Source organism: Astatotilapia calliptera, chromosome 20, assembly GCF_964374335.1.
Source record: "Astatotilapia calliptera chromosome 20, fAstCal68.1, whole genome shotgun sequence".
NCBI lineage: Eukaryota > Metazoa > Chordata > Actinopteri > Cichliformes > Cichlidae > Astatotilapia > Astatotilapia calliptera.
Window position 1 is genome coordinate 3,470,178 of NC_137441.1, and position 22,665 is coordinate 3,492,842.

Below are 22,665 nucleotides of genomic sequence, written 5' to 3' on the forward strand. Positions count from 1 at the left end.
ACACACCGCTTGAATAGTTACGTCTGTATTTACTCGAGCACAGCAGACACACAGCCATTTATGTTCTACATCAAAAATCTTCCCACGCTGCTAGTTTGCAACACAGATCATGGACATTATCTACGAGGTCTGTGGTGCAGGACACTCTGGGTAGTTACAGGTGGCTTTGAACATTTCGTTTTTGGTAGCCGAGTCAGCTAACCCCGTCATCAATCATCGGCAGCTCATCTATTCGATGTGTTTCCTATCATCACAATAAATCGTTTATACGGTTTACTGGGGTGACTCTGTCATCCCTCCAAAACTGTTTCACCCAGATTCTGGTGATCACAATATCAGTGAGTCATCATCTCGCCAGGAGCTGCCGAGAAGCCCTCAAGCAAGGCACCGCCCACTCAACTGCTCCTCGTATCATGCTGGAAACTCTGCAGCTGGTTAAACGGACTGCAGCGCGCTCAGTCAGCTTTTCAAGACAAGTTTTAAACAAATGTAAATGAACACTGAATGTAAAGCATATAACTGTGTGTGCGAGTGCTTTTCTAACGAGTGCAGTTTGAAATATTCACACACACACAGACAGTCCAGCCTTTAGAGAAGCAGCTCCGCTCTCAGTTTTACTGCCCATTAGATTTACCATCATTACTGCGTTAATGGGAGTGGAATGGAGAGACAGAGGAGGGCTGAAGCAGTCAAACATGAAATTGAAAACAGCAGGAGAGAAAGGACAGCGTGAGGCAGCGGGACGAGGGGGGGAGGGATGGAGGAAAGGTAACTATTTATACAGCACATTTCCCACAGAGTCGTTCAAAGAGTTTTACACTGAGGGGAGCGAGAGGATTAACATGAGAAGCTGCTTTTTGTTTACTTCTGTTTAAAATCCAAACCTGCCACGTTTCAGTCCATCTGCAGTTCACACTCAGACTGCACGATTGTTCAGATTGTTCTATTTTACGGCTTTAATTTGATTTTTTTACCACAGAAATCAAAGCCACAAAAATAAGGCACACAATATCTATCATATCCTTCTGCAGCAGCGACCAACTTTCTAATTCATTCTAAAGAGCCACATTTATTACAACACAAGCTGAAATCAGTCGCTTGAAGTGGACCTCTGCACCTCTCACACCTGTGCGGTGAACACTGGTGCTCCTCAGGTGAGTCAAAATCTGGCAAATGGTCCAGGTGTGACCAAACAAAGTGTATGTGAGGCCAGGAATGATGACCTTGAACATAACTTCAGCCAGACGAGGAGGACGATACTTAATTGAAAAATAAGTCTGCTGATAGCTGAACAAGTTATTAAAAACACTTCACACACGGCAGCGTCACCTTTTGAAGACGGACGAGCGGATAAATATAGCAGCGGTGAAACATCAGAGACGTACAAATGTATTTACAGAGACGTGGGAAAGTGAAAATCACTCAGACCAACGAGTTTCTCCGTCCTGACATCCGTCCAGCACGAACTTCTCTCCATCGTGTTGCAGTGGAAACGGCTCGGCACGAGCGGCACATGAAAGTGTTAAGCACGCCTGTTTTTTCCACCGCTTGTTCCTGTTTTCTCCAAACACAAAGAGTCCATGTAAACCTGAGCGCAGGTAAGTGAAGCGGCAGATTAAAGTGGTTCTAATTAAGTGTCACTGTCAGATAAACGACGTGCTGAGCTGGCTAGCTTTCTGCTGACTGACGCACTTTAAGTACCTCAGAGTTTGGATTAGCACTTTGCACCAGCGACTCTTCTCTCAGTTTTACCACTGAGACGAGGATTATTTCAAAGACATATTAAATAACCGTTTTGTACCTCGGTCTGTTAAATGTTCCAAAACACTAAAAATGAAGATAATCAGCATTTTAAAGAAAATCTTTTTCTTTTTTTCTTTGAACTACATCACACTCCTACCTGGTGCTTACTTTACAGATCATAAAGCAGAAAAAGAGCCCGGAGTCGTTTAGCAATGGTGATGTCATAAAGTTTGTGAGGACAGCATTTCCAGCTCCGGTGTTTACAAAACTGTAGCAGCAAACAGAGTATCGATAGATATCATATCCATTTCCAGCTCCATGTTTTTAGTCTTAGGCTCAACTAAAGTAGCTTTTCGTGACTCACAGTTAAAGATGAGATGACCATGTTAACGCTCAGCTCTCAGTGACAATATACAGACCCAAAATCACCACACCTCACACCTGTGAGCATCGAGCACGGCTCCACAGAAGAAAAAAGCTGAACTGTAGCTAGCTAGGTCAGGAGCTAACTATTATTAATAATGCTGAGTCACAGAGTGGATGTCCACAGCAGTCCTGACATGACATTCATGGCTGTTTCCCATGAATTGGGACTCGACACCACATCTCCACTTTCTGACCACTCCTGCCTGCACACACGTTCATGACGCCAACTTTGACATGTCTTTGCCTTTTTTGCTAAAAGAAATGTTCCTGGTCTGTGGTTGAAACAAAAACTGAATCACAGATGCTCCATAACTAACTACAGTTAAGTTCCAGATGTTTCTGTGAGGAGATGAAACGATTTCTCACCTCTGCGGCTGTCCATCACGTACGTCTCTATGATGGCGCTCTTTCTGCAGATGTCTTCAGCCATCGATGAACAGCTCACCTCCAGATGTTTCACCTGAAACAGGCAAAAAACACAATTAGTATTCACTGATGTCACAATGTGTTTATGTAACAACAAACTAAGTCCTTTCTTTAGCATCATTAAACCTGAAACAACTTATTAATATTTAAGTGATTAATAAAGTTCTGCTGAATTATCCACTGGCCTCACAGTGCTACTATACAAACTACCTAAATATTAAACAGACATTAATAATGCATCTAAAAATACAAACTTGCATCTAAAAACAGGACAGACGTTTTACTGTTGACTCGAATAACAAAGAGAAGCATTAAAGCCTCTAAAAGGCACAAGTGAGGCGTTAAATCAGGACGTGGAGAATGTTCTGCTTTCTCTGTTAGTTTTCCACTCCTGTGTCATGTGCTTAGGACTTCAGGAACAGGACATATAGTTTGCTTTCTGGTTTAGCCAAAGACTCCTCACCTTCTCCTCCAGCATCCATTTCTCCTGCTGAACCTCAGCGAGCCGCTGGAACAGCTCTCCGACCTCATCATCGGATAATTCGGCAGGGCGCTGAGACTGAGGGCTGCCTCCTCCGGACTGACAGACACACACAGAGGCTTCAGTTAATGTGAAAGCTCTGCTGCCTTGCTTTATAGCACTTCAGAGCTCATTCAAACCCAGAAGCTCATTATGCAACCAAGAGGGAATTCGTCACATTATTGGACACGTCACAGGGAAGAGTCCTAAAGAATCGGATGAGGTTGAGGCTGCCTTATCGTTAACAGTTTATTTGTAAAGAAAAAGTACTGAAGCTGTGTCTGATGTACTGCACATGTGTGGAACGCCAGGACTGAAATAACAACACTTTTATAACCACTCTTTTAAGTTGGGTTAAACACACTGGCCAGAATCATCAGGAAAACAGACACAATAATGTTTGGTAATAGACTCGTCGCTGTAACTGCTTTTTCTGTGTTTAATCAAACTCAAAAGCTGATCATTCGCTGTATCTCAGAGGTTACAGTGTCTGATGTGCAGCTTCCTGCTGGTACAGTCAGGTGCTAATGGCAGGACAGTGAAGCCAAACTACAGACGTCTTAAAAAAAAAAAAAACTTATGGTGCCACATGAGGAGACGCTCAAATGCAACTGTGAGAGTGTCGTATTTCCACCTGAGAAAAGGTTTCTAAGACAGAACTTCTCCTCTTCCATTATGGAGGCATGTGAGCTATTTGATAAGAGAGCTTATTAGCAGATTTACACGTTGGTCAATCAATAAAGTTGTTCCTCTTCTCTTAAGTGTTCCTGGAGTTCCTGCATTGTGAATCGTTTCATCCTCTCTATGCATCTTGGAAGCAGGTGAAGTTGTGCCAGAAGCTTTTGCTGCCTTTCACAGGCTTGCTAACATGAACATTACCTCAGTTGTGTGCGAGAGGATCAAACTGCTGCCACAGTCTGTTCTGCTTTTACACTTCGGTACAGCAGCTGCTATCACAGTTTGGGTTCAAGATAATAAGCAGACTTTGTAGTCTCGCGTGTTAAACTCTGCTGAGCCGAACTTTAAAGTCGGATGGAAACAAGCGAAAAAAGTCATCATCATCAGCCCACTGAGATCTATATGTCTGAATGCACACAAAAGCATTCAGTTTGTAGTTTCTCATTAAAATTTAAAGTGTGGACCAAAACGGGACCTTTGAAGCACGCTGAGGCTTTAATCATCACAGAGGTGTCTGATGGGAAACGTTGCAGCAGCAGGACATCATCAAACCCTCTTTTCTCTCATGTGATGCTGTTGCTAATAACAACCGCATCACCACAGTAAACTGAAGTGATGGAGGACTCTGCAGTGTCATGTTTTGACAGAAACACTCATCGACATACAGAGAGTCTGTCAGCTCTATTTACAGTGTTTCTATCAATAGAAACACACACACACACACACACACACACACACACACACACCACTGACAGAGATAAATATGGCACCAGGAACTTTAAAGATAAATCAGTTGTAAAACGTAATAAAAGAACAAAAGAGAGGATGACGGGATGTTACAGTTAAATCTGTCTTTCAATACAACCTGGAGGTCAGAGGTCGTGATTTGACCTGACACAGAGCTAAGAGGTCAGGAGCAGAAGCTTGTTTAGCTTTCACTGAATACACTAAAAACACTAATTAATCCACTTTTAACATGACAGTTTTTATCTGTCGAGGTTTCAAACTGTGACTTTTTCTTACATTTAGTTTTAACACAGCTTTAATAAATACCACTGTTTACATTTTAATGTGATGAAAGCGCACAGCCGGTCAGAGCTATTCTCCATTATTCTGCCAAATTAATTTTCTGCTTCACTTTCCTAAAGCCTGAAGTATTCAAACAAAAAGGCAAAAGTTATCAGAAGGTTCTGAGAGCAGCTCCATAAAAACCTGTTTAAAATCCTACTCTTGGGCATATTCACACAGCTTCCAGCATGGCTGAAATTTTACATCACATTAACTGAACTTTGAGTTGAACCTGGGTCTTTGCAGGAAATGGTCCAGAGGTGAACAAGAAGATGGCCTTGAATGTGAACATATTTTAATCACACATTTTACTCAGTTTATTATTGTAGAAGGTTAAAAAAAACCCTCAGATGTTAACCTTTTATAGCTGTTGCTATGAAAACAATGTGTCCTTCCAACAGCATTAGTTTGTAGCTGCAGACACAAAGTAGCACTTCAATTAAACCTTCATCTGAAATTGAGATTTCTTCAACTTGCCTGAGGTTTTGTGTAAGCACTCAATGTGTGCTCCAGTAGCTGAACAGCAGAGAAGTCGTATCCAGTAAAGCCTTTAATGATGCGTAAATCTGTCACAAAGTAACATCAGCAAACTGCAGCTGGAGCATTAAAAGGCCCATCAGAAAATTTTCCTTTCACTGTTTCCTCAATCAGTCGATCTGTGATCTCGCTCACGGCTGAATCCAGAGCCGGCCGGAATCTCCACATCCTGAAGACGATCCAGCTGCTGTTGCTGGTCATGTATGAAGTACTGATGGAACGTTTTCAGCATTTTCAGGCGTTCAGCCAGAACGCCATTCTGGCTTAAGCAGCTGCTGACTCCAGGCTGACAGGACATATTCTCAGATGTTCATGTTTGTGTTTGGATTTTGAGATTCATGATGTTGATCACATTTCAGCCATAAACCACCATCAGTACAATGAAAAATAAATAAATAATAACGTGAGATATTGAACCAGACGAGGTCCAAACACCAGTCAACAGAGAGAACAGATGAGTGCATGGCAGCCATTCAAACGCACCATGATCAGGCAAACTGAAAAACACTGCCTGCTCTGTAAGTTGGAGCTGAGTGTGCTGGCTGGGATAATGTCCACACCAAAGCCTGAAGTGTCACAGACATCAAGCTCTGTGTTTAAGGTGGCGAGGAGCTCCACCCACCTTATTCTGATTGGTCGACTGAGACTCCTTCATCATGTCTTTGTAGGAGAAGGAGGACACGGAGGACGAGTCTCCGGTCTGCTGAGTTCGACTGGGACTGTTGATCTCTGACAGAACTAGCTCCTCCAAACCTGAAAGAACAACAATTTCACTCTATGCATCAGGACATATTCACCTCTTTAAAGCTGCAGTCCACCCCAGACAAACTCTAAATCCCCCAGCTGTTTGACAAAGACTTTTACTTCAACTGCCTTTAATACGTAGCCTTTTACTTTGAGTCTGTTCAGTCCTGTGAGAAATTAAGAACACTCCATGTTTCAGTAGCTCGTAGAAACACTTTTAGCAGCATCTATATGACTTCATCAGTCTCTCACATCACTGGGGAAGAATTTTGGCCCACTCAACCTTGCTTCAGTTCATTGAGGTTTGTGGGCGTTCATGTTCCCACAACTGTCTTAAGGTCCTGACAGAGCATTATAATCCGGCTGAGGTCTGGACATGGACTGGAGCATTGCAACATCTTGATTCTTTTCTTCTTCAGTGTGCTTAAAGCAGGACACTGTTCAAAGCACAGCAGTAACATAAGGTCTATTTATGGCAATAAATGATCCCTTTAAGCAGTGGATTGGTGAATATACCTTTTAAGAGAGCATACGTTCTTTGAAAGCAGAAAGCCGTCTCTTTAGAATTGCAAACATCCCTTAAAGGCAGTAAGTTGTCTATTAAAACGTACACTGCCCCTTTAAGACTGTTGTTTGAAAGTGGCAAGTTGCCGTTTATGGCAGAAAACTGTCTTTAAAAACACCACAGTGTTCCTGTAAGATACTGGACCACCATGTTAAGCATGTGGACAGTCCATTTAAAGACCAAGACTATTCCTTTTAGTATATGAACATCATTTTAAAGCCTCCTGTTCATATAAGACCTATTTATGGCAATAAAGGCTGTTATTGCTTTCAGAAAGCAAACTGCTCTGTTAAGCTGCTGGACTGTCAAACAATCTTTTTAAAAAAATGTGGACATCCTTTTAAAGCAGCAAGCCGTTTCTGTAGGAATGCAAACAGCCCTTTAAGGCAGTAAGCTGCCCATTTAAATGTGGGCTGTTCCTGTAAGAGTGTGATTGTTGCTTTGAGGTAGTAAGCTGTCTGTTTACGGCAGTGAAACTGTGTTTTTAAAGCAGCAAGTTGTCCAAGTAAGACAGCAGTGAGAGAACTGTCCCTTTAAAGGACAAAGTCACTCCTTTAAGGATGTCCTTTTAAGGCAACTGGCCGACCCTTCAGGCTGTCCCTTTATTGTCCAAGGCAATGAACTGTCTCTATAAGACATCCCACTTTACCATTAAGACCGTGGACTGTCACTTTTAAAGCAGCACGCTGTCCTGTTAAAACGACAAACTGCCCCTTTAAGGCACTGGGACGTCCCTATAAGGCAGGTACTGGGAGAGATGGATAAGTAGCTACTTTAAAATGTCTGATTCTCAGGTTTGTGCAGAAGAGGCTTTTAAACATTCAGCACTGCTCATAGATTATACATGAAGCTCAGAACTACCCTGCACCGCTCCAACTGAGAGTGTGTGTGTGTTTGTGTGTGACAACAGAGAGTCTGCTAAATAAGCACCAGAGAATAAGAAAATATGCAATAAAAGAATAACATTTAAATAATATTAAGTGGAAAAAGTTAAAACTTTCAAAATTCCATTTGATGCAGGTGTGGGCAAGAAGTGTTTTGGTTGTGTGTGTATTTGCTTGTGTTTTGCCAGCAGACGCCAGTGTGTCCAGCTCAGCTCTGGGAACCAGAGCGCTCCATTAAATATTAAGCAGGAGGTTCCGGACTGAGCCAGAACCTCCTGACGCAGGGCTAGCATGCCGCTTATTATCGGACTGGTCACGTTACAATCACATCTTGGCCTCACACACACACACACACACACACACACACACACACACACACACACACACACACACACCCAAAACTGCTGTCTCTCCTTCCTGGAGTATTTAAATGGGAGCACCATCCTGTTCGGGGATTTACGTCCTCTACCTCTAAGTTTCAGAGTCCCGTCAGGTTCAGCTTTATGGAGCTCTAAGTGTGCAGCAATCGATAACCTGCAGAAACATGCAGTGCTAATGTCTACAGATTACTCGAGAGAGGAACAGAGTTTCCCATCCAGAGCACATCACACCAGGTGTTTTACAGGACATGAAACTGGTTTTAAAATGCCCAGCTCTTCCAGGATAAGTGGGTCGCCTGCTTTAGACACCGACTGATTGCCATCCAGGGCTCCAGCCTCCAGCACAGATGCTGATGATCATGGATGAACTTGTGCTGCATGAGCACAAAGCTCTTGGCTCATTGGTTGGAGGCATGATTGTGACAAGTGTATCATCGAGCAAAAGCTTGGACCACTGTTACTGAAACGACACCTAATAACTGTGACATGACTTCAGGTATGGTGTCAACATGTTTCATGCTTCTCATATACCCTGTGTTTGTGAATGTTTCGTCAGCAGCAGACGTCAGCATAATCTTGTACATTGTGTCCTGAGGCATCTCTGTGATGACTTTTAGTTTTTTTACTGGAACGTTTTTAACAATTACAGGCATAAATCAGGACAAACCTACGTAGACTCATTTTTAAAAAGCTATTATTAGAATTTATCAAATCGTCATCAAAAACCTTATTTACACCAAGGGGGCAGTTTTTTCCTTTCAAAACATCCTGAGCCTGGAGGCATACAATAATGTTGAAGTCTCCATGTAATGTACATGTGTTACTCCACAGAAGACTCACCTTTTAAAACTACGGGCTGCTTACTTAACATCTGTTCTGTGAAAAAGGGCGATTCTGAGCATAATGTGCACATGAAAGAGAATCGGTAACGATAGACAGCAGTGCTATGAACAAAAAAAAATGTACGCACATATCAAGCTCCATAGTTTCCTTTTAAAGTGTACTACAAGGCAGCACAGGAGCACAGTGGTTAGCACGGTCACCTCCCTGTCAGCGAGATGCTCCTGGACTCAAATCCACAGCCACCTTCGGTCTTTCTGTGTGGAGCTTGCACTCTCTCCCTTGCGTGGTTGCAAGTGGACTGGCTCTTGTACAGCACATTTATACTAGGCACAAAGCTTTATACAACATGTCTCATTCACCCATTCACACATTCACATATCATTTTTCTATATCCAAGGCCTTTCTATTTAACTTCCACACTCCAACAAATGCATCAGGAGCAACTCAGCAACTACAGTATCTTTGGCACGCAGATCAGAGCAGCCATGGAGAGAACCACCAACCTTACGATTAACAGATGACCTGTTCTACTTCCTGAGCCACAGCCTCCCCGTCACACTGTTTAAGCCTCTAATTGGTTGCCCTGCTAACAGCAACTACCAGAGCAAATAGGTGGGGCTTCTTTCTGGTTTTGTAAATCCTGATGGGAAAATTGACCATTTCACCGAATGAGAGGAAACAGATTAAAGGTTTTCAGACTCTGAAGCTGATGTTGCGTCAGTGGGACTGAAGAATGAACAGACAATACCAGCATTTAACTAAACGTAGGGGCATGCAGACGTGAGGACAGCATCACAGTTCGGGGTGCGTACAGTACCTGTCCTGGTTTTGCTGTTGGTCAGAATCTCCTGGAGCCTCTCCTGCAGTTTGTCTGCTCGCTTCCTCTCCAGCTGCAGCTGCCGCTTCAAATCCTTCAGCTACACACACACACACACACACACACAGGTTTATTTTCTAATTATTATTTTCCATGCACCACTGCTCTCAAATTACTCTGCTAAATATTTTTCCTTTCTCATTGCTATTCAGATTCTCGTCTTGCAGTATCGGTTCATCAGTCTGCGTCTGTCACTCACACAGTCCATCCGTCTCTTTGTCTCTGGCAGCATCAGTCAGATAAACAGTAAACTTACCGCTGCGCTTCCCTTCTTCTCAAGAATCCTCTGACCGTCCACAGTGTCCTTTATCTCCTAAACAAAGAAAGCAGGTCAGAGACATCACTGTCAGTTACTCTGATCGTTCTAGTTCATTTCCAAAGTAAAAACGCCAGAAACATTTCCTGAACTGAGAATTTACTGCTTCTGTTTGTCAGACATTATATTTTCTGACTTTTTCAGGGCATTTTATACTATTAAAAAAAATGCACAATACCAAACATGAACACCTGGGTCCATACTGTAAACGTGCCAGATCTAGCTTAAAATGGACATTTTCATCTGCAGTCACGATTGATGAAATTATTAAACACGAAAAAAAACCCAAACCAGCAAAAACACAGACACCAGCCAGAACCATGTCAAAGTGAAAGCAAGCCTGTAGCTGATTTTAAATCTGCTCAGCAAATTATTTTGGTTCCTTAACATTTTGGCCCACAAATTCTGTGCTGTGATCTGCAGAGCATCGTGCAAACACCAAGCTAAACAGACGCTCGCACCTCCACACAGCATAAAGGGAGGGTGACGCTAAAGGCAGACACTAAAACACATAAGCTGGGTGAATAAACAAAGAGAAGAGTAAACAGATTTTGGTGCTTTTTAAACAGGTCCACAGTTCCTGGGTTCAAAGTGACACATTTGTAAAGGTTAAAAACCTCGGCCTCAAAGGGACCGTTTCCTTTTATCTCTAGCGTGGGCCGCTGCATCAACCATGTAAAGACCTTTCAGAGGACCTGCTCAAAGCTTTGCTGCAGTGCTGCAGACCACTTCAGCTCTGCTGGGAGAAATCCTAGTAAAGGTGATCGGCTTTTTCCATTAGGACTCCTAAACTGTGGAACCGTCTGCCCCTTCACACCAAAATACTCTTTTAAAATCTCGTCTTTAAATTTTCTCTTTTAAAAGGCTTTTGTGAATCTTTGGTGTGGCCATGTTTTCGATCCCGTTGTGTCTCCTCATTATTGTTTCTTTTTATCATGTTCTTTGCTTTGTTCTTGTAGAAGTGTTTCACCCTTTATCATCCAAGTATCATACAGTGATAGACTTGTTTTAGAATTCTGAATTTTCTCTCTAGCTCAAAAAAGATGAGCAGCAGCGCTAACGTTAAGCGTACCTACTCAAGTCTCGGCAGAACGGATTTTCCTGCCCGTGTTCAGACAGCAGTGCGTTGTGAATGCTTTGTGATCCCTGAAAAGCTCACCTTGGAATTTTGTCTGTAGCACAAAGGTTACCGGAGTTACAATGATTTAAAGAGCATTCGAAAGGCTAGAAATAAATAAGTAAATGTATTTGTGTATTATTAATTTCTTATTGTAAAATTCTTTGTCATTTATTAAGAAGTGTATGTAAGAAGGGGGAGGGGCGGGGCAGAGACTCATGATTGACAGCTCCTGTGTAGGGGTGGGTGTTGATAATCAATTTATTGATTAAAATCGATTCTAGCTTGGATAACGTGATATCGATTCATTAAAATCCTGACTCGATTTTTAAATATACCTCTGTAACTTTGCTCTGCTTCACTTCAGCAGCATCAGGTCACGTTCATATGTTGATTAATGGTTTTGCTCCGTTTTTGATCGACTGCAGAATATTTGTATAAAATCTCAGGCCAGGAAAATCTCCTTCATGTTTTTCTGTTTCATCCTCAGCTACTTTGACACAAAGGCCTCTGCTGTGATGCTCACACCTTTGATAAAGTCTCACAAGTCTCAGCTTTCTTTTTATAAATATAAAAATATGGAAATGTACTGATGCATGATCAGAATTATAATATTTCTGACTGTCTGAGGCAAAATTTCCCCGATTCAAATCTAATTGAATGGGCCGTTTAGAACCACCACTTCATCTAACCCCACTAACTGCATGTCTTTGGACTGTGAGAGGAAGCTGGAGAACCCAAAGGGACCAGTGCTAATCACCATCCCACCGTGCTACCTGCTTCTGACAAATTAAAAAACAAATTAATCAATTTAAATTTACGAGTATTAATTTCTGTTATGTTTGTTTCTCATAGCATTTTACTTGCATATGAAACAGCAGGTATTTGTGTCTGTTTATGTCCATCTTGTACATACAGTGTATGGTCTCAGCCCGCTGGTTCATACTGTAAACATCAACCTTTATTTACAAAAAAAACGAAAAATCACAAATGTAGTTCCATTTTTATAAAGCTCCTAAAAGCTGCTCTCTGTTCTATCATTATAAACAGTAGGAAAAGGACTATAAGGGACTATTTACAGCGGCGTATTAAACCACATTTGGTCTCGTAGACAGAACCGTGTGAGTGGGTCTGAATTAAAGTTTGCAGTCTTTGGACACTGGAGGAACGAGATATATCAGCTCTGATACAAAGCTATTACCTGTTTGAGTTTCCCGATGGTGTCCCCGTGCTCCTCCCTCTGCTTCTCCACCTCCACCAGCTGCTGCTTCAGTTTCTCCATCTCTGACTGCTTCTCCTGCAGGACACAAAGCGACACATCAGGATTTCGTTCAGCAGCTCAAACATCTGGAGGAGAAATGCGGCGAAAAACATTTAAACAAGCTACATTTGCACCTCCAGCGATGCCCCCATGCTCTTAATCCATCTGACACAGATTAATTTGAAAAAGGAAACTGCTTTTAATTCCCTTCTAATCTTCTGCCGCTAATTAATTAGACTAAAATCTACATTAAAAACATCTGCAGGCTGTAGCCGCTCACCTGACAGAGGGAGGGGGAAATGTCATTCTGGAGGAAAACAAGAGTCTGTTAATTCCCTGTAACGTCTTACACCTCTATCAACAGCTCACCACGTGGTGGGAGAGAAGCTCTGAGACTTTACTGAGATGTATGACATTATTTATTTAAAAAAAAAATCACAAATAATAATAAAAACTCTAAACTGCAGGTTTTAAACTCATTTTGTAAGAAAACTTGTTTATTCTTTGCTTTCTTACAGGATGCTACTGTAAATAAAAATATGCCATTGATGACCTGCCAGCTGTTCCCTCTTCATTGCAGCACACAGATGTTTTAGACATAAGGGCACTGACACAGTTTTTCATACTCGATTTAATTGCATTAGTTATTTTGGAAGATTGGAAATACAGAAATTTACAAGAAGTACAGCATGTGGACAAAAACCCTGAGCCACCTACACATTACACCTGCAGGAGCTGCTCGACCACAGAGACCCTTGGCATGAAGCTCCCGGTGCAAAGCTTTTGTGCTGATGTTAAAGCCAGAGGAGGCTTGGAGCTCTGCAGCTACTGAGTCAGCAGAGCGCTGGAGACTCTTCATCATTTTGGTTGATGGCTCCCCTTGGTAGCTTTCTGTGGTCGGCCACTTTTGAAATAACACCACTGACAGCTGATCGTGGAACATCTGGGACTGAAGAAACTTCACAAACTGTTTTGCAACAGTGGCATCCTGTTACGGTACCACTCCTAACTTCAGCAGGATCTTAAGAGTGACCCATTCTTTTACAAAAGAAAGCAGACTTCATGGCTAAGTGTTTGATTTTACACATCTGTAGCAATGGGAATTAAAACACCTGAATTCCAGGATTAAGCCTTGTGGAATAAGAGATAAGACTTGCATTTAAATACCTGCTTCTCCAGCCTCTATAATTTTGACTTAATTTCTTCCAAACTATCATTTTTTTTATTATAACTGTGTGCATCAGGTGAACATATTACAAGATATAATTTATAACATCGGAAAAAATGTATTTTCATGCAGATGATTAGATATGGTGAACAGCGTTTACAAACAGAATGCTTCGAGCAGTTTGAGTGATTTAAATTTGTAAAATCAGGCTGCAGGACTCGTGTGCTTTAAGGTTTATGAACAATCAGCTATTTTTTTCAGCATGTTCTGATGTAACTGGAGAGAACAGGGTGAACTGATTATTTTTAATTTGCTATTTAACGTTCGGTTTAACAAACCTTAGCATTGATGTTCAGGAACGAAGACAGGAAACGACATGTGACGGCTGAAACTCAAACCCCCGACACGTGGAGCACCTGCCCGGGACCTGACCTGCCCTCTAATTAGACTTCTTCCATCATTAATTAACTTTTCCTATTAAGTTTCCTCACTCTGGTTTCAGTACCAGGCTGTTATCCAGCAGATAAAACACACACGCACACGCAGACAAACTAATCAGTGCAGCAGGTCTCTGAGGAGAGACTTTCTCACAGACGTATACACGATCACCGTGGTCATCTAATCTGCTGAAAGGGCTCGTTACTGATAACCAATAATTACGCTCATCAGTAATGAGAATTATTATTGGTTATGAGACTCGAATGGTAACCACATATGGAGCTTGTCGCGAAATCAATCAATGTAGAGCAGTGAGACAAACCACGGAAGCCCCAGAGAAGTGCAATCAAACGATGAGTTTATTAACAGCCCGGAGAAAACATCAGCCTATGTCTTCTGACCAAAATACATGTTGTGGACACTTATAAAGCAGTGGGGTACACGCCCCCCCATGGCGTCAATGACAGATTAAAATAGGTTCCAGACATTAGTCACAGTTAATCATACATCTTTAATGCCTATAAACAGACATAGAACTTCTCTTTTCTATAACACCTTCCATACAAGGTAATAAACTTCAAGCCCTCAGGGTCTCTGAGGCTGATTATTGACTCTGATCGTCTGTTACCAAGTAGAATAAAATATATTAAGACACCAAATGAGTTAAGGCCTCAGGCTGGACATATTCCTAGATTATATGTGTTATATGTACTGTGAGCATGCATTGCAGTTATCCTTCTATGTTCTGGTTTCCCTCAGCATGTATCACCTGGAGAGTCACGCCAGTGAAGCTTAAGACCCTTAATGAACCGAACATCAACTCGAAATAAGCACAAATATGCAATGTGTATAAAATACTTCTGACCGTACTTGTAATAAAAGTTAACATAATGGAAGGATCCTCAAATGAACATCTTCAATAAACAACTGTAATGCAGTATCAATACTGTGAGAAATATTATTAGATGAAATAATGCTGTAAAGAATGTTATTAATGAAATTATAATGATGCAGGTTATATGGCAGCATTTCTGTATCTCCACAAGCTGTAGCCACAATCAGACTGTGTTAATATTTGGGTCTTTACTCCTTTCAGTTAGTCTTTGTGGAGTTCTGTACACTAAGTGTGTTTATATCCACTGCAGGAATCAGAGCAGGTGGCAAGCGCTCTCCTTTCAGTCTTTGTTTTAGCTGCAAATTACATTTAGTGTTTATGTTTGGATTATTTGAACTTGTACGCAGCCTGGCGGCCCATCACATCACCTTACATCAATAACAACAAACATCTGCAACGTTTAAAAATCTCAGCATCTTTTGTCTGTTTAGTGGAGCCATTTCATTTACAAAACTCTTCTAGAAACAGTGTTGACAGAGCTAATCCAGTGCTTCTTAATACTGACAGTGTGTCACAGTGACCAATTACAGCAGCGCGATCCAAAAAGCGCCCTCCATCCATCCTCGTTTCACAACAGAGATGTCTGTAAACACTGCAAACAAAATCAATCAGCTTCAAGACTGGAAACAAACACCACCGCGTCGAGCGGTATCCACTCGTCGCACGCTGTAAACAAAGCCTCGTCTTTGTGCTGTGAGTGCACCACGACGACGGGTCAGTGTGGAAACGAGAATCACGGCGCTGAACAACAAGCTGAACTCCGTCCTGCTGACAGATGGCGTGAAGCGTTCAGGGTGTCTGCAGCAGACTGTCAGCGTTCACATGAGCCGCCTCCACTCTGATCGGCTGTTAACACAGCTTAACCTCTCCAAGTTACCATGGAGACAACTACGCTTTAATTAGAAACGTTTTCAATTAGAGCGCACACACAAACGTACATGCCTACACGCACTGTGTGCCTGTCTACACACACGCACACAAGTGTTGATATTTATAGAGGCGCCTTCTGAAACGTCTTGTTCTGGACGCGGATGCTCCGTCTTCACCTGAGCTGCAGTTTAACATTCAGAAATGATTTCAAGCCTCCGTAGAAGCTTCAAAAGTGCAACTGTTAAGAGGTCACAATTACTGAAAAAATTGTCTATGCATTTGATTTTTCTAGGCTGAAATACTACAATTCTTATCAGCAGGCCGTTCTAAAGCTCCCTGAAAGATTTCAGTTGATCAGAAAGGCCACAGTCTGAGTACTGACAGGAACCAGAAAGAGAGATCATATTTCTCCTGCATTAGCTCATCTTTATTGGCTTCCTGTTAGATCCAGAATTTAATTTACAACACTTCTTCTCACATACAAAGGCATGAATGATCAAGCGCCACCATCTCACATCACATCGCTCTCAGACTGCAGCCTTGCCTGTGCTCTGTGGATGGAGGCAGAGCCTTCAGTTGTTCCTGTACATTTGGGAGACGAGATTCTCTCAACTTTTCAGAAACAGGCGTCAAACTTTCCTTTTTGATAAAACTTTTAGGTAGGGCTGGATCAGCTGACCCTCAACCATCCCTTAGTCCTGCTCATGGCCCAAGAAACAGCACTTTTCTCCACATCCACTCTCCATGGATATTATATCCCACTACTGCAAGCCCTCATCTTGTGCCTTTTCTCTCCTGTAGTTTATATTTTGTTCTCAGCTTTCTATCCCTTTTGTTCCTGTTTTCCCCCTCACTGCTTGACTGATCATAGTACATGGCTGCCCAGCCCTGAGCCTGGTTCTGCTGGGGGTTGCTCATAGAGGTTGGTCTGACTGATGGGGTCTTCTCTCCTATATTGGAGTTCAGGCTTCTTAATCTAACTAAAGCACCTTGACATGACTGCTGTTGTGAATTGGAGCTTTACTATATAAATAAGACTGAACTAAAGTGAATTACTATTAAACCAGCTACAGATTCTGTATCATTTCATCTCATTCTGCACAGAAATGTAACCGATTCTCTGACAAATTAAATGTGTGCTGATTAGCACGAGTCATTAATTAAACTGCATATGTCTCACCAGATTATCAATGTTTCATGCAGTCATGGGGACCAAAAAAAAAAAATCACAGAGGAAAGCATCACTTGTGGAAACACTACAGAGCACACTAACACATGAAAAATTATGATAAATCCTCTGTCCCAGTGCATGCTGGGAAGCAATCACACAAATCATTGCACGGTTCTCTGATGCACCACTGCTGTGTGTCTCAGAGAGCAGGTTTAGCTGAGCCCGGCTCTGCAGTTGTATCTGCATTTCAAACCTCTGAAGCCCGTCAGATCTCCGTAACTGAACAGCAGGTTTGCGACATCGCTGTGAAGTGATTGAAGCGACTGTCTTACTACAGGCTGTGCACTAATGCAGGAGGCCAATCACTGCACGTATGCACACAGGAATCCAGTTTAAAACCGTTGCATACATGGTGTGTGTATTCTGGGTCCATGAGACCAACACGCTGGGATAAATAGCACAATATCTCCTAGAAGAAAATATCCATAATAACTACTAAGATGGGAAATTGTATTTTTATAGTTCACAGGTGTGCAGCAGGCAGTTTGGGTTTGATATCATCTCATCCACATTACTGCTCAGCAGTTTAGTCGAGGAGTTCAACTGATTAGATAAAATAAATGCAAATGGAGCAAAATGTTAAACACAGCTCACTGTATTCATTACTTTTCTTGTTACAAATCCTCCATTTGGAGTTTAGAGAGACATGATTATTCTACCAGACAGGCTACAGGAGGAAACGTAATGTTATGCAAAGGAACGGTTATGCAGTGGGTTATGATAAAACACAGTTTACTGATGATAAACAGAAAAACTGACACAGTGCCTGAAAATTGACCTAACGCCTGTCAAAGGTGTGACGGTTGGATATAAGGAGCTTTTCTTGTCCGTCATTTCAATCGAGTGACTTTTATACATGTTTGTAACTCCACCCCAAGATGATCTTCCTCAACTGTGCTGAACATAAAGAAGCGACATCTATAAAATGTTGAGTGAAGACAGTCTCGGCATCTTTTCAGCATCTTTTTCCTGAGGCGAAGTAGAGACGGAGGTGAAACTGTCAGAGCTGATTACTGCTGCTGAGTTTAAGTCACTTCTACAGGATCTGTTAATCAATGTTTCTGTGCTCGCTTTAATGTGTGTAATCTCATCAAGTGTGACAGTCATCGTCTGTTGTCTGCTTTTGTTCTTATAACACCGGCTTTCATTCTGTGCTCACAGAAAACACATTACTCTTCTCAGTGACACCTTTACCTGATTAAATAAAACAAAATGAAAGTGTGTGTGTGTGTGTGTACCTCCAGCTGAAGTTTGTGTTCTTTCCACAGCTGCTTGATTTCCTCCTGATGTTGCAGATTGTTCTTCTCTATATTCTCCTGCTCGCATCAGCAGACAGATAAAGTACAGTCAGTCACAGAGGAACACTTGGAATCAAAGGAACTCAGAATCTGCTCAGCCGAGAAGCTAAAAACTGTAAATGTTGGCATTTTCACTTTAAAATAATGATGCAAATGTGCAAACTCGACCTTTAAACTACGGAGGATTTGGAGGACGAATTGGCGGAAAAGTACCGCTGGTTTATAGGGTGACCAGCCAGCACTCAGCAGATACTGACCTCAGCCTCTTTGAGCCGTCTCTCGAACCATCCTTTGGCTCCCTCCATGGACTGGACCTGACTCAGCAGCTCCTCCACTCGGGGCTGTAAACCCTCCAGCTCCTTCGTCCGAGCCTGAAAACTCACAAAGCGTATCGTGAACTTGTGCGATAACGACTCTGCTGCTCGTGTTATACGAGACATCTGGAAGACACACATCAGGAGTTTTCTTTTGTCTCCTTACCCACTTTCACCTCCTGCGTGCCTCTTTACCTTTTCATCTCTAAGCTGCTGTCGGATTTCTTCCTCAGAGCGATTCTTGTCTTCATGAAGTCCTCTGAGCTCCTTCTCGTATCGAGCCCTCACTGCAAGAACCTGAAAGAGAGGAGGAGACAGAAGAAGAAAATGAGTCAGGGAATACAGAGAAGAGACAAAAGCAAAAAGAATTCACTAAATCTGATGAAAATTTGTGGCTTTTCTTTATTTTTGCACATTTTAAAAACTAAAAACCACACAAACAAAAACAGATCAGCGATAATTCAAAGCAAAGAAACTATATAGAGAAACCAAACAAAGAAGACATGAAAACTGTGATGGATAAAAGCCATTAAAAGCAGCAGATCCATGGCCACTCGCCTCTTTCTCGTGCTGCAGTTTGAGGTCTGACAGCGCCTCCTTGTGGTCAGACTTTTCCTGGTTCAGCTGCATGGCCATCTCATCCAGCATGGCCTTCCTCTTCTCTGCTGTCTGCTCACACACAAACAGGTGTAAGTGTGTTTACTGGTTCAGCTGGTTTGTGTACAGACACCATGTGGCACTCTGTGTGTTGTTGTTGTTTATGTGTGTACCTTCTTAGCCTCGTCCAGCTCTCTCAGCAGTCTATCCTTCTCTTGTCCTTCTTCGGTTAACTGCTCCAACAACTTCCTGTTGGCAAAACTCGACTCCTGAAGGACGTAAAGTGAGAGAAGCAGGAAGCCACGTGTAAACAAACAGCTGGAGAGTCGTTTATATCGGCAGAACGAGCTGAGATAAAACCCAAAGGTTAAACAAACCACTGTTTAATCTACCTGCAGCTGGGAGTTGAGGTCATCCCTCTGAGCCAGCAGATTCTCCTGTTCAGTTCGTCTCTGCTGCAGTTCGCCCGTCAGCGCCTCCTGCTGCTCTCGCAACAGGTTCATTTCCTGCGTCTTCACCGTTTGGATCTACAAACACATTTCAAACACTTTATTTCTCTTTACAGTGTTCACTTTAATTCCTGAACGACTCTTTGCAGTACCTGTCCAACTTAAACACGTACATGTACAAGAATGTCCTGGACAGATAACAACTGCCAGAAAATATTAGATAGAAAAGAATGATGACGACAGATGATAAAGATGAAGCAGAGAACAGTAAATGACCACAGGTTAAATAAGATGTAAGTTGTAGCATTAAATCATTTGGCCTTTTAGGTATAACAATGGCATGAACCCCCACACACAGATCATTTATCTACATATAGATCCATGTCGGAGGTCCATCTCTATAGGTCACCCACATCAGCTGACCCTCTTTTATATCCCTTCAGGCTGTAGGATTACACCCTTTGGAGCCACCACGGTGATGGCTGTCTAAGCAGACTCTAGAGTTTGTGCCACTGCACACTTCTGCAATTTTCAGCTACTAATTCTGATTAAACTGGTGGTGATTTCCAAAAATCCGTTTGCTTACTGTAAGGTATTTCAAAACATTCATTTCAGTTTTTTAAACATAACATTGTCCAGTTCAGAGAGCGAACTCGCCGGCATTAGTAAGACCCAAAGCAGTGAATCTGATAAATACATTTTAATTTCCAGTTTCTTTGACAGCAGTCATGCTCTCATGTTCTAAAGCAGCACAGCTCCACACGGCCAGGTTTGGTGTGAACATCAGTGTGTGTGTGTGTGTGTGTGTGTGTGTGTGTGTGTGTGTGTGTGTGTGTGTGTGTGTGTAGGTCTCAGAGGAAACACAAAAAACATTTTACTACCATCACAAAGTTCCTGGGAGAAAAATGTTTTTGTGTTATTTTGATTTCTAGTCAGAATATTCACGTGTACAGCACAGTGACTTTAAGTGAGAAGAGTGTAAATGTATACTTTGGCTTTACAAACCACACAAAGATTTGTGTAAGTCAGCACATGGATTGTTTCGTCTGAGAACAGAGGATGAAGCATTTGGAGCGTCTCCTGAGTCCAGGTTTCTAAGTTTAAGAACGTATTTAATCCTACAGTGCGTTTTGTATCGGACTTAATGATTTCACCGGCTTAACTGTTCTTTGCAATTTTCCGTTCTAAATCAATCTTCCAGTTTGAGGCTAACGTGGAACATCAGAGCACTTTAACTGTTGCTGGCTCATGAAACCATGCTCGTCAGTGTTCAGGACTGTCGTCAGCGACAGTGTTTGTTCACTGACGGTACGGACATCATAAATCCCGCCCCTTCTTATTTTTTTTAGTTAAAGTGGTGACACTGAGGAGTGCAGCGATTTTTTAAAGCTCAACTATTTTCAACTTGTTACTCGTTTATGAACAACAAGTGCACCAACTCAGTCCTGCAGTTTCTTATGGACGTGACGAAAAGTGCCAACGTAAACACCAATGATGATCATGAGACCTTTTCTTTAGTTTATGACGACACAAACAAGAGTCACAGGACACAAATTATACTTAAGTAAAAATTTTGTATTTGTATGAATAATCCGGTGAGGTCTATGTCATGGACAATGGCAAAAGGCCTAATCTTTACCTCTGAGGCCCAACAGTATGCAATCAGAATATGCAACTTTTACTTTGAAAAAGTATTTCTCCAAGTCTTGGGATTTGGGTGGAAAAAGTCTGACTGAAAAATCAAACACTATTTAGAGTTTTTCTTTCTAAAAAGCATTTAAGACATCAAAAGGTGAAGATGTTGCCCTCCAAGTAACCTGAAAACCTAACATATAACACAGTTGGTTCCTGATTTATTCTCCAAAATAAAGTGTTTCAGAATGACGACAAAGAACAACACGAACAGATCTAATCAGGCCAAAGGTCGTACATTTCATCAAATATATATCTTGCTAGACACAAACAAAGAAAGCAACATGGACCATGGATGTGAACCCTAATGAGCTACAGCTGAGGTTACTGACCTCCTCCAGCATCAACATTTTCATTACATAAATCAGAATTAAAGCAGGAACCTGCTGGAAAGCAGGAAAAACTGATCATCGTGATTACTTTGAGGAGCTCCAACCAACTAATCTCAGTCACTGTAACCAGTCACTCTACTTAGGCTTCTGGTTCAGGACATCAACACATTCTACTCAGGATACACAGTCATGTTATTTTATTTTTAAGGGGATCAATCTTTAAAAAAAGCCTCTAGAAAAGATTCTAGGAATCAAAGTTCATTTCAGGACCTCAATCTAATGCTAAACTCTACATGAGGAGTCAGGAAATAATTACCTGTTCAAGAGCGCACAGATTAGTCCTCAGAGCACTGTTCTCCTGCAACACGTGTTCCACACTGACATTAAAGACAGCTGCTACAATAAACAAACAGGTTCTAGATACTCTCTCTAAAAAAGCTATTCTAGATTAACTCCACCTACCATCATTAGTTGGGCAGCCCTCACAGATCTATCATCTAGTTTCCTGCAAGCGCTTTGAATTTTACACTTGCACAAAAGATTTAATGTAAGCCTCTCTAAAGTGTTCTGTTGTTAGCACTCGGTGCAGCAGTATGTAGTTTAGTTTTCAAGAGTCACATTAGTCCAGAAAAACAAGCTACGGTTAGGGTCCTAGATGAGGGCTCTACTCTAGGGTCAAGCGTGCACAGATCAGTCCCCAGAGCACTGTTCTCCTACAAGGTGAGTTACAGTTTGATAGTGTGTGAGTAAAGTGTTCTGGATGATCCTGTTCAGGGTCAGATTTACAAAACCTCACGTGAAATGACATCAATTACAAAAAACAGTAAGTGGTTCAAACCAGCGTTTTGAGGTCAGAATTATATAAAACATTAAACTTCTTTCTGATTGGGCTGTCTGTCTTTAACCTGTAACCAGTAAATGAAGCTATTAAGCAGCTGAAGCTGAATGCGCGGCGCATGACACGCTTTTCTTTGCATTAACACAGCCTGATCCAGT

General features: G+C 41.9%; 1 protein-coding gene across 3 annotated transcripts in view; it reads right to left on the reverse strand.

The window, feature by feature from the left end:
* gripap1 (GRIP1 associated protein 1) overlaps positions 1–22,665 on the reverse strand; it is a 42,696-nt gene that overhangs the window by 4,502 nt on the left and 15,529 nt on the right. For all 3 annotated transcript variants that reach the window (XM_026155331.2, XM_026155330.2, XM_026155329.2), the window contains 12 exons: positions 19,589–19,723; positions 19,370–19,465; positions 19,158–19,268; positions 18,795–18,896; positions 18,543–18,656; positions 18,226–18,303; positions 12,326–12,421; positions 9,948–10,004; positions 9,632–9,731; positions 6,021–6,151; positions 3,059–3,175; positions 2,536–2,629 (listed from right to left, as the gene is read on the reverse strand). In XM_026155331.2, the coding sequence (XP_026011116.1) occupies positions 2,536–2,629; positions 3,059–3,175; positions 6,021–6,151; positions 9,632–9,731; positions 9,948–10,004; positions 12,326–12,421; positions 18,226–18,303; positions 18,543–18,656; positions 18,795–18,896; positions 19,158–19,268; positions 19,370–19,465; positions 19,589–19,723 (1,231 nt within the window). The remainder of the gene's footprint in view (positions 1–2,535; positions 2,630–3,058; positions 3,176–6,020; positions 6,152–9,631; positions 9,732–9,947; positions 10,005–12,325; positions 12,422–18,225; positions 18,304–18,542; positions 18,657–18,794; positions 18,897–19,157; positions 19,269–19,369; positions 19,466–19,588; positions 19,724–22,665) is intronic.